Raw genomic sequence first — 12322 nt, 5'->3', positions numbered from 1 at the left:
AAAAACTTTTGAAGTGATAATCAAGCTAGCCGAGTACAGACAGTGTGATAAGAAGTGTGAGAGTACTTACAAGGGGAGATAGAGTCAACGTTTGTAATGGCTCAGCCATTCCCAGTCCTTATTCAAACCGGAGTTGATTGTGTCTAGTTTGCATATCAATTCTAGCTCTGCAGTCTCTCTTTGGAGTCTGTTTTTGAAGTTTTTCTGTTGTAATATAGCCACCCGCAGGTCTGTCACTGAATGACCAGACAGGTTAAAGTGTTCTCCCACTGGTTTTTGAGTATTTTGATTCCTGATGTCAGATTTGTGTCCATTAATTCTTTTGCGTAGAGACTGTCCGGTTTGGCCAATGTACATGGCAGAGGGGCATTGCTGGCACATGATGGCATATATCACATTGGTAGATGTGCAGGTGAACGAGCCCCTGATGCAAACTAGACACAATCAACTCCGGTTTGAATAAGGACTGGGAATGGCTGAGCCATTACAAACGTTGACTCTATCTCCCCTTGTAAGTATTCTCACACTTCTTATCAAACTGTCTGTACTCGGCTAGCTTGATTATCACTTCAAAAGTTTTTTTTTTTTTTTTTTTTTTTTCTCTTAATTAATTGGCCTCTCAGAGTTGGTAAGACAACTCCCACCTGTTCATGCTCTCTGTATGTGTGTATATATATCTCCTCATTATATGTTCCATTCTATATGCATTCGAAGAAGTGGGCTGTAGTCCACGAAAGCTTATGCTCTAATAAATTTGTTAGTCTCTAAGGTGCCACAAGTACTCCTGTTCTTCTTTTTGCCCTTACATCTTGTTCATCCAGTTGGGAGCTGCTGTTGTAGCATCTCACATTCAACCCCTGCTAATCTTGGGATCCAAACAGAACTGTGTGGAAAATCCCCATCCTGTTGCCCGTCTCCCAGCCCCATTGTGTTGATTGTTTCTGGGGTGCTGGAATGCTCTGCCGATAGGATTTTTAGTTTCTTCCTCTCCCGGCAGGTGTTTTCCAGTGCCAAGTACCCTGCCCCAGAGCGGCTGCAGGAGTACAATTCCATTTTCGCTGGTGCAGAGGATCCAGCCACACAGAAACGGCCGAGGCACAAGATTCAGAGCAAACACAGACTGCTGGATGAGAAATCCCTGCAGGTAAGGGAGTTGAGGGATGAAGGGGTATGCAGTTGGAAGGGAATGAGGGCTGGAGGGGACTGTGTTACTAGGGGCTGAAGGCATATAGGTATATGGGAGAAATTTGGGGATGGGCATAGGCAAAGGGTCTGGTCTGTTTTCCACCTGACTTGACAAGACACGTGGGGCATGTGTTCCAAAGCTTGTGGAACGTGCAAGGATTGTGCCAGTGGAAGACTTTCCTGGCCCCTCAGTGGTGGTTACTGGCTGGGTGTGCTCTGCGTGGGAGGCTGTTGGGTCCCCTCTCCGGTCTCTGGCACTCTTAGCGCAGGCCTTAGCTACTCACCTTGCCACCTATGTTTCCATTTTCTTATTTGGTTTGAGCAACTTGATTGTTTCCTGCAGTGGCATTGACAGCAGCTGCCGACTCTCCTGAGGGTGTTTTGTGGTGTGACACAGGGCAGGGGGGAGCCAGGGTGGTTGGGACCTGCATGGGCTGATGGTCTGGGAGGATCGGGGTACCTTTCAGGAACAGTTTGTCAGATCATAGTTCTTTATTACACAGTAATTATGTGAAGGAGAAGAGGGATGTGTTGTATATGTGAGTCTGGAGAAGAAAGAGGGGAAGAGATCTCCTCTTCTAAGGAGGCAGCATGGTCTAGTGATTAGGGCACTGGGCTGGGAGTCAAGAGACCTGGGTTTTATTCCCAATTCTGGCACTGACCTGCTGGGTGACGTTGGGCAAGTCCCTTCCCCTCCCATGCTTGTCTGTTTAGACTGTAAGCTCCTCTTGGCAGGGACTCTCTCTTGCTGTTAGTACAGCACCTAGCACAATGGGAGTCTCTGTCAGCTGAGGCCTCGGTTATCACTGCCTGCTCCCATAATACAATTAATGTCTGTAACTAGTAGTGCTATTAAAGGCTAAGCTTAGATGTATAGCTATTGGCGAATGACCCAAGATCTCCATGGCATTCCCCTCAGCGCTAATGATTCTGTGGTGGTGAGGGGAGGGCAGCCCGTGAGTGGGGCCTGTGGGATAGCCAAGAAGGTGGCTTAGAGGGAGGTGCTGCCTGGCGGTTCTGAAGCTGTCAGAGCTAGAACACCCACAGGAGAGGAAGAATAACTCTGTGCTGCTCTTCGAGGGGATGACTAATGCACGATGCTGGAAATTTTATCTGGTGCTGATCCCTGCAGGGTAGGGATTAGCCCAGCAACTCCCTTCCTAGGGTGGCCACTCACACATTCCCATAATACCAGACTTTCCAGTACTTTCGGGAACCCCCGCCAGCGTGACCCCACCCCTCTTGGAGTGACCTCATCACCCGGGAGGCGCCATTTTGAAGAGCGCACCACCCCTGCCAGCGTGACCCCCCCTGTGCACACGACGTCATGCTGGTAGGGTGCAGTGGCGCTCTCTTCGTCATGGTGTCCGGACATAACTGCTTTTGTCTCAGTACCGGATGGGGAACAAACCTCAGAAAAGCAGGACTGTCTGGTTTAAAACCAGACGAATGGCCTGTCTGTCTCTTCTTCTCCCCTTGGAAGTACTTTCCTCTTCCCTCTCTTCCTCGTGTGTCTCAGCCCAAAAATAAAGCTGTCCCTGAATAATTCAGTGTTATAAACTTTCCTGAGCTTAAAAGGAGTTGAAGCCTCTTCCAGCAAAGCAGCATGAATATTTCAGCCAGTCCTCAGAACTTCCCAGGGCAGTGGAGCTGCTGGCTGGGCAGGCAGCTGATAGCTCACCCAAGCTGGCTTGTGCTTCCCTTGTTGTGGCTTCAGAGCAACAGTTGTATGAAACCTGCTGATGGCCCCTGGGCAGAGACTGCTTTGAATCCTGCTGACTAGAGGTCAGAGCCTGCTGAGGAGCTCTATCTCAGTAAGGGACATGCAAGACTTTCCCCCTCCCTCGCTTCCAGAGCCAAAAAGGCAGCCGCCAGTCTATGTCCCCATGTGCCATCTGTACTTTGTCAGGGAGGGGCAGTGTCGCTCTGGCCTGGGAATGACATCTTAGCCACCTAATCCCAATCATTTATTACCATGTATGCTGTACATCTGTGTCACCTGCCATGGTGGCTCTGTAAGTCTGCCCTCTCTTTCCACCACCACCTCACAACCGTCTGCAGTGCCTTCCTTTTCCCTCCTCTGCGCTGCCTCTCTGCACCCGCTTTCCTACATTGCACCTTTCTGATTTCTTCCTTTACTTTCCAGGACCAACCCCCACAGTACGTGTGTACGCACGTGTTACGCTCCGGTAGTGCCTCACTGGCCCTCTTCCCCTGCACTGGGCTACCTCCAGCTCCCAGCCCTTGCACCCTCCTTTGTGACTCCTGACCCTTCTGCATTGCTGGCTTCTACCCACTCACCCACCTCAGGGCCTGACTTTGCCAGCTAGTCCCATCCCTGGCCTCATCTAACTGCCTCCTGGTGAAGCTCCCTGGAGGGCTGGATGGGGGGTGGGCAGAGAGGCCCAGTGCTGTGTTACCAGGTGGCAGTTGGTTTATTAATGACAGGGGGGATCTGGGCGAAGTGGCAGCTGGCACGTTGTGTAAGGCTCAGTATAGTCAGAGTGCTGAGCTCGGTCCAGGGATCCGGCTTGTATGTAGCTGTTTGCAGCTGGGGAGAGAGACTGAGGCTCTCGCAATAATCAGACATGACAAAGGAAAGTGTCATATTGGTATTTATACCCTCCTCAGTTATTCAGGCTTTTAGTGGCAGCCTCCTTGCCCATTGTCACATCTGACGAGGCCCATTGCTGTGCGTTACATGCTGAGAGTAGCTGGTGGGGCCTTCACTGACTGCGCTGAGGAACCGGAGGGCTTCATATCTGTTGTATTGCAGGAAAGCCCCAGGTGGCTTTTGCTGCCGTCACCATCGCCAAACTTATTTATTATTTGTGGTACTGTGACCCCCAGGAGCTCCAGTCATGGACCAGGACCCCATTGTGCTAGGTGCTGCACAGACACAGAACACAAAGAAAGGCTGGTCCCCAGAGAGCTGACAATAGACAAAAGATGGATGCTGACCGATGAGGGAGTACAAGGACTCAATGAGGCAGTACTGCTCAGCACGACTTCCAGTGGTTTTTGCTGTGATGCCTACAAAAAATGTGATGGTTAGGCTGTTGGTGTGCAAAGGAGAGTTTTGAGGTGGGATTTGAAGGTGGACAATGAGGTAGCTTTGCGGTTGTTTATTGGGGCCACCTACAACACATGTGGGGCAGCATGGGAGAAGGCATGAAAGTGCTTGTTTGAAGATTTAACAAGTGGGCAGCAGAAATGTCAGAACTACCGTTGCCCACACCAGCTTAATTTGGCCCCCTAGTGCATATTCATGCTATAGTCGTTAATTACATGAGCACATTCTGTTTTTCAGTGGGATCCTGCCCTGTTCAGTGCACACCATGGGCACGTGGGGAGGCCAATCAAGGTTGCATAGACAACCATGAGTATGGCATTTCCTGAATTTCAAGTGCTTGAATTTGTAACCGAAATAATATTCTTTTAATGTATGTTTTTGTATGTAATTTATTTAGACTCTCTAAAGCCCCTAACAGGAGACGGTATTAATAGGATGACCAGATAGCAACTGTGAAAAAACAGGACAGGGGGTGGAGGGTAATAGGTGCCTATATAAGCAAAAGTCCCAAAAAACGGGACTGTTCTTTCACTAGGAGGGTGGTGAAGCACTGGAATGGGTTACCTAGGGACATGGTGGAATCTCCTTCCTTAGAGGTTTTTAAGGTCCGGCTTGACAAGTCCCTGGCTGGGATGATTTAGTTGGGGATTGGTCCTGCTTTGAGCAGGGGGTTGGACTAGATGACCTCCTGAGGTGTCTTCCAACCCTGATATTCTATGATTCTATGGTGAAAATGGGACATTTGGTCACCCTAGTATTAATGAAACTTGGTAACTGGAGGGTGAGAGATGAAGTCCTGTCATGGGTTAATATATTTGAACTTTTGGCTATTTAGAAAGAGTAAATTGAAAGACAGCAAATTTTGGGCCCTGATCCTGCCAGGTCTTGAGCTGCCTGTTCTGCTAAGTGTTTAGTGCTCTAGACTCCCACTGATTTCAGTGAGTTGAGTATGCTGAGCATATTGCAGGATCAGTCCTTTTAAAAGTTACAAGAAAAAAAAATATGATGTGGAAATCACAGTTGCAGGATGTTACTGAGGTAGATATCAATTTCAGAACAGGATTAGATCTTTGTATAAAAGTGTCATTGCAGTTACTTTAAGTAGCACAAAAATTACAAGGACTATATAAAGCCTCATACTCCAGGGTAATAGTCATGCTTTGTACTTTTTATAAATGCCTTAGAAGGATTAGACTTTTTAATAAGTAAATGTGAGTAATGGTTGATTTCTCACTCCATCCGAAAAGCGACACCCACCCTTCCAGTGCTAATTGAAATTTACAAAGGGAAAGTTTTAAAAAATACATTTCTTGAGGGCTTAGTGTGTGTGAGCAGTTCTACCGAAGACGTCAGGATTCCATGATGCTTAAAAATTAAACATTAGGAAATGAATATTAATGACCAAATGGAACTTTATTTCTGAATCTCTGTTGAATCTCCACTTGTACAGTCACTAAAGAACAATTTACATCAGTTTTTTTTATTTGCTGCTAATGGCCAATGCTGCATGGTTGTGGTCACTTTAAATATGTGAACAGTGAAAATATGAATCTGGCTAATTTACTTGATTGTACAAATCACTTCTGGTTTGAGGGTTCATCGCTTCATCCCTGTGAGACGAGGACTGTGCCCATTTTACAGCTAGGAGAAATTGACAGGGGATAAGTGAACTGGCCAAGCCAGAGGCAGATGTGGAACACAAGTTCCTTGTTCCAAGTCCTGTGCTTAGTCCAGTCTCAGTCCTGTGGCCTCTTAAGCTGGTCAGCAACTGGGCCCAAGAAGCAATAGCCCTTCCACTCCCCTGTGGTATGGTATGTGATATAGAGGAGGTCAGAGTAGATGATCTTATAGTCCCGTCTGATCTTAAATCCGGAGTCTATGTATAGTACAGTACAGCTAAGTACATTATGGAGGTGGTACATCTTCCCCACAGCATCAGGCACTGGTCTGATCTGAGATGGCAATTCCCATGTTCTTTAAAAGTTAAGCTGTTCAGCTGAAATAACTCCCTTTCTAAAGGGAGTTCTATACATTATGTATGAAGCTGAAGAGCTGAGAGAGAGGAGCTTTTGGTTCACTGGAGTTGAAAAGTCCTGCAAATCTCCTGGGCTTTGTAAAACCATCTGGCTCTCACACTCTTCCCTCCGCTCACCCTCCCTCGCCTGCCCTCTTAGTTGGTGCTGGCATGCTTGCCTTTCTCTCCCCCGACCCGGGGCGGGGGCATCTCAATAGTAGGAAAGCTGAAGGTGGCGAAATTGTCAGGTAAGTCCCAGAGGGAAGCGCTGTAGATACTGGTGTAGGAGTGCTGGCTGTGCGGACATGCACAATCACTCCAATCCCAGCCCCGCTCAGCAGGAGGCATTGCACAGAATAGGGTAGGTTAATGGAAGGGCTGTGGGGCTCAGTCCATAAGAGGTGCTTGCCACAAAAATTCAGGTCCAGGTGATTTGTGTACAACATCTTAAATGCACTACTGTGGCTTCTCTTCTGAAACATGACCATGTCTGTTGCTGGACACGGAGCCGTTATCCTGCCTGGTGTGAACAAGGGTAACGTAGCAGGGTGGCTATGTGGAGCAGCAATGGTAGCATGTGAATAATGGAGAGGGCCACCAGAGGTGCCACGCATTCCCACTGTATTGCCACCTGTTTATTTCATTGCAGGAGAAGCTCAAGTACTTCCCAGTGTGTGTGAGCACAAAAGTTCATCAGGAGGATGATGCAGAAGAAGGTCTTGGCAGCCTCCCCAGGAACATCAGCTCCCTTAGCTCCCTGCTGCTGTTCAACACCACCGAGAACCTGTGAGTGTTGGAGCAGCACCAAGCAGCTCTGCTGCCACCGCCTGGCCTCTGATCTGCTGCCTCCCCACCCCGGCCTGCCACCTTATCTGGGGAGACGCTCTTGCACTGGGGGGCTGGTGGGTTGATTCCCCTGAAGAGCAGCCTCCACCCAACATCCTTTCTTCCTCACCCCATTCTGAGTCAGAGCTGTTTGTTACTGTCAACTTCTGACCCAGCATGTGCCCCTGGACACCTCTCCTCTCCCCCATCATTACTTGCCCAGCGCCTGAATATTTTCTCTGTTGTTCTCTGTCCTTCTCTCTGTCTCGTTTGCTTAACCAGCTACTGCCACATCTCCCTCCACCTCTTTGCCTAAACTTGAGTGGTCACTTCATTCCCACTACTTCAACTTCCTCCCTGACTGATTCAGTCCCTTGCAGTCCTTGTTCCTCCTGTTCTCCTTGAGTGGAACAGTGCTTGCCAAGGATGTCTTCTCCTGGTCAAATCTAAGGATGCCCCCATGGTGCTTATCCTCCTTGATCTTCATCTGCTTTGGACAGTATTTCCCTCTCTGTCTTGGGGCTCTTGATGTTCTCCTTTCTGACTTTCTTCCTCCCTCTCAAACAGTGTGTCCAGCAGAGATTGGCATGCTAGGCATGCCCTGCTCTAGACAGTGGGGTAACTGCTGTCCCCATAACATGGTGTGTGGTGGGCTTGGTGAAATCCAGATGGTAGTGACAGGTGTTCAGGTTTGCCCTGCACTAGCCTGCAGAGCGTGAGGTCAGGATGGGGAAATCCCAGCTCCTGGCTGTGGCGGTGAAGAAGGGAGAGGGGCAAACCTGTGGGCGAGGTGGGATAGAACACAGGAGCGATGTAGCTGAGTGGAGGCAGTATTGACTAGGACTGGGATTAGATTTGGGACATGAGGTGTCTGTTTCGTCACCCCTTAACGCCTGGTCCCATCCTCTGGCTGAAGAACGTTTCCCTGGCTCTTCCCCGAGCTAGAATCACTGAGGTTTTCTCCATCCCCAGGTACAAGAAGTATGTCTTCCTGGATCCTCTGGCGGGAGCGGTGACCAAGACCCATGTGACTCTGGGAACAGAGACTGAGGAGAAGCTCTTTGATGCACCCCTTTCTATCACCAAAAGGGGGCAGCTGGATCGGCAGGTGAGATGCAACAGCGGGTGGGGCTGTACTTGCTGAGCAAAGGGACACCATGCTGCAGAAAGCACCATGCTTATCTTCTAGAGGAGAGCTGGGTTTTGTAGATGCAGGAGTTGGTGGGGGAATGGCCCAGAGGCAGGGGTAAAAGTAAGTTAAAGGACTTACCGGTACGCCAGAGTCCTGGGCGGGGCGTGGCCTCAATTGGAAGAGGCGGGGCCTTTAAATCAAGATTTATAGGCCCCGGAGCTCTGGCTGCAGCTGGGAACCCTGGGGCCTTTAAATCACCCCTGGAGCTACCAGCTGCAGAGGCGGCTGGGAGCCCTGGGGCTCCTGTGGGGATTTAAAGGGCCGGGGCTCCGGCTGCTGCAGGGAACCCATGACCCTTTAAATCGCCAGCCTGGGGAAGCCGGTCGGGTCCAGCATGGGGTACCGGCTCTTGCCGGCTTACTTTCACTTCTGCCCAGAGAGGAGATCTTGGGTGATGGGCAGTGGGGCATTTCACCTGCCTTAGTAACTTCATTAGGGTTTGTGTGTATAGTCCTTGCTTGGCTTGGTGGATGCAATGAGACTTCTACACCTGAGGGCATGGGTGCCAGGTTTGTAGAATTTTTGGTGGCGCCCAGAGTGGGTCCAAGTGGAGCCATCCCATCCATCAGACGGACCAGGGAAACGGCCACAGGCCCCGCGCTTTGGGGAGCCCTGCGCTTCAGAGAGATGTGGAGTCCAGGCGGCCTTGGGGGTTAGTGGGGGGCCTGGCACCAGCAGCAGTGAGCGACCTGGTCCCCACTCCGCTTCGCCCTGCTGGCTCCCAGCCTCACCTGGGGAAGGGGGTGGAAGCTGGAAAGAAGCAGGGTGGGGGCTTGGGGGAAAGGGTGGAATGGGGCCGGGGAGGGGACGGAGCAGAGATGGGAAGAGGCGGGGTGGGGACGGAGCTGGGCCAGGAAGAGGTGGGACGGGGGCTTGGGGGAAGGGGTGAAGTGGGGGTGGGGCAGGGGCAGAGCAGGGGCGGGAAGAGGCAGAACGGAGCGGGGAGGACTGGGGCTGGGTCACTTGCTGCTGCCAGCGCCAGGCCCCCTGCTCGTCCCCCAGGCCGCCCTGGAACCCGTGTCCCCCTGAAGTGTGGGCCCCCCCGAGTGTGGGGCCCAGGACGGTTGCCCCGGACCATCCTATGGATGGGATGGCTCTGAAAATATAAGCCCAAACATTGGTGGAGCTGGGCCCACTTTCCTGAATATTGGTGGAGCACGGGCACCACAGGCCCATATAACTCACCACCTCTGCCTGAGGGTTGTGTTTCTCCAGGCTCTATGTAGATTTGGCGGGTTGGGTAGTGACAACACTGATGTGGCCTCCTCTGGTGTAGGGCTGTCTCCCTCCGATATCACATCTCTCCCTCCTGCACTGGCCTACTCAGAGCCTGAGCTGCAGAAGGGGGTGTTGGCAGGCAGGTGGAGAAATGGCAGTTTTATTTGAGCTGGAGAAAATAAAAATTGAGTCCCTCTTTCTGGTCCTGAGAGGAAGGCGTTAGGAGGAGCAGTTTCCCCCAGCCTCAGGTGGAAAGTGGCTGCAGTGCGATGCTTGGGAACTACCAAAGGAGCGCTCGGGTCTTAAAAAATTATTGGCCGTTCAAATACCCTGCGTCTCACCCCATTGGGAAAGCCTGACAGGACTGTTATCGCTTTAATATGAAGTGCCTGTGGCACAGCAGGAGACAGGGCTGATGGAAGGAGCAGCCTGTTAGCTGGAGGCGGGTGATCACAGTACTGGTGTGTTGTCAGGGATTTCAGATAATGCCCTCAGACTAATCTAGCTGAGTTCTTTATCCCCTCCCGTGTGGAGCAATCCCTTGAGCAGGACTGCGCTCAGCCCAAGTCCAGCCACGGAGAGCAGCCCACGCCAGCTGACAGTGCCCTGTGATGGTGGTGCTGAGCTGCTCTTGTCCCCGGTGTCAGTCAGTGGGAGGGGAAAGAGGCAAGGAAGGGGGCTCTTCTGCCACTGCGAGGGTACCAAGTCTGCATCCCTTTGCAAACGGGCTGGTGTTTGAATCTCTCTCTTCTGCATCTTAAGTAAAGGGAACCTGCCAAGGAAATGGTAAGAATTGTGTTGTGCCCTTTTTGAGGCCTGGAGGAGGCCAGGAAGCGTGTTAACTCTTTCCTGCTTGGGGGTTTTTCCCATAGAAGAAAAAGGAATGTAAAGTCCAGTCTTCCCTGGCAGCTTTGGAGGGTTTCTGGGAGGTTTACTGTGAGCTCTGGAGGCCATAATTGAAGAGATGACGGTGTTAAATCTTCAACTCAAACTTCCCTTCTCTAAAATGCATGTTCGTCACTGGAGTTTGGGTGGAAGCAAAATAAACTAACAACACGGCTAAAGGAAACCCTTTCCCTGCTGAACAACTCAGCTTCACTGTTAGACCTCGCAATGCCATTGTTTCATCAGCTCGCCAGTTGTCCGTCATCTTCTAACCTGAACAGGACCAGAATTTCTGATGGAAATAACCCTTTGAAGGAACACAGACACCAACACACACACACCCCTCCAGACTGGAGCAAGAAAGGGCACAAACCCACTTTTTGCCCCTATGCAGGTTGTTTTCAGTGCACACATTCGACACTGGAGTAACACCAGGGATGCTGTCACCCCAGAGTGTAGACTGAGCTGATTAAATACCTGTGTAGTGTGCTGAGGATCTGCCAGGAAGAGTACATCTACACTGCAAAGAAAAACCCCTGGCTCTGAGTCTCCGAGGACTTGGGCTTGTGGGGTTTGGGCTGCAGCTAAAAATAACTGGGTAGATGTTCAGGGCTCTGAAACCTGGTATGCCCCCTTAGTGAGAGCCACCAGGAGAGCTGACTGCAGCCTACATGCCACTGTCTGCAGGCTGCATCCCTTCCCTCTGTTACTGGCTTCTCTAAGGGAAAACAGTCTCCAGACGCCCAGCTGTTACCCTTCGTATTTCTGTTTTCCAGGTAGCTGAAAATTACTTTTACGTACCAGATCTGGGTCAGGTGCCTGAGATAGACGTGCCATCCTACCTGCCAGACCTGCCTGGCATCGCTGCTGATCTCATGTACATCGCAGACCTGGGGCCTGGCATTGCACCCTCGGCACCCAGCAGCGCTATCCCAGAGCTACCCACCTTCAACACAGAGTCCGTGGAGAACTTCAGGCCAGGTATTTCAACTCCCTTTGTCTGGGGCTCATCTAGGCGGTGGGGGGAAGGCCACTAGGACAAGGCGGAGATGGATAAACAGGGAAAGGAGTTGTGAGCAAATAAGTATTTGCAGATGCAGACTTGCCCAGTGGCAGGCCCCAGAGGCAGGGATTGTGACTTCTCCCCAGCACTGACTTCTGCGTAGACCCTGGTGAGGACCTAGAAAGTCCCTTGTTAGAGGCCCCAGCAGGATTAAAGCTGGAGGAGTCCTTGATTTTTCCTGGCCAGCTTCACGTGCGTGGGCCAAATCTAGTGCCTTTCCCCGCACAGACAACAAGTGTGGCCCTGGCCTTTTTGCTGCACAGCCTGTGGCACAAAATGTCAGCCCCTCCCTCCTGCTCGGCTGGGAAGGAGGGGAGCTTGCAAGCACTTGTATTTTGCTGGCAGCCGGTCAGCCGTGTTGTTGTGATGAGAAACTGTTAGTTTGTGCCACCCTGACTACACACGGCAAATGGGGGAAGAGCCCCCTGATGCCATGGGCTGGCTCTGGGGCCCTGCTCCCTGTCCCCCTCTATAACAGCAGGGCTAATGCTGCCCGTTTCATCCGCACAAAGTGCTGAGAATTGTTAGTGGTGGTACTGTTGTGGGTGAGGGCTCTGAGCATCAGCGCTTGCTGGCTGGGGGGGGGGAGAGATAGTGTCTTAGCAGGTAATGTCCCTTGGTGACTCTTCACACTCCTCCCTTTAACATTTCAGGTCTTCAAGATGGTGTGCTAGTGCCCCCACCCCCACCTCCCCCTCCTCCACCCCCTGTGATGCCAACTAGTGCTCCCCCACCCCCTCCTCTGCCCCAGCCTGCCTCCCTTTCCAAACAGCCAGCAATCGAGGAGAGCAGCAGTGCAATGTCTGCAGGTAAGGACTGAGCTTTTGCTATGGCTTGTTAATTGGCAGGATCTAACCTAGCAACTTG

General features: G+C 51.2%; 1 protein-coding gene across 1 annotated transcript in view; it reads left to right on the top strand.

Annotated features, from left to right (window-relative positions):
* Window positions 1–12322, top strand: part of WASHC1 (WASH complex subunit 1) — a 70320-nt gene that overhangs the window by 54237 nt on the left and 3761 nt on the right. The window contains exons 4-8 of the mRNA XM_054034825.1: window positions 998–1144; window positions 6922–7058; window positions 8070–8205; window positions 11169–11373; window positions 12109–12264. Coding sequence (XP_053890800.1) covers window positions 998–1144; window positions 6922–7058; window positions 8070–8205; window positions 11169–11373; window positions 12109–12264 — 781 coding nt within the window. The remainder of the gene's footprint in view (window positions 1–997; window positions 1145–6921; window positions 7059–8069; window positions 8206–11168; window positions 11374–12108; window positions 12265–12322) is intronic.

The sequence above is a fragment of the Malaclemys terrapin genome, chromosome 1, assembly GCF_027887155.1.
Source record: "Malaclemys terrapin pileata isolate rMalTer1 chromosome 1, rMalTer1.hap1, whole genome shotgun sequence".
Lineage (NCBI taxonomy): Eukaryota > Metazoa > Chordata > Testudines > Emydidae > Malaclemys > Malaclemys terrapin.
This window is presented reverse-complemented; position numbering and strand designations above follow the sequence as displayed.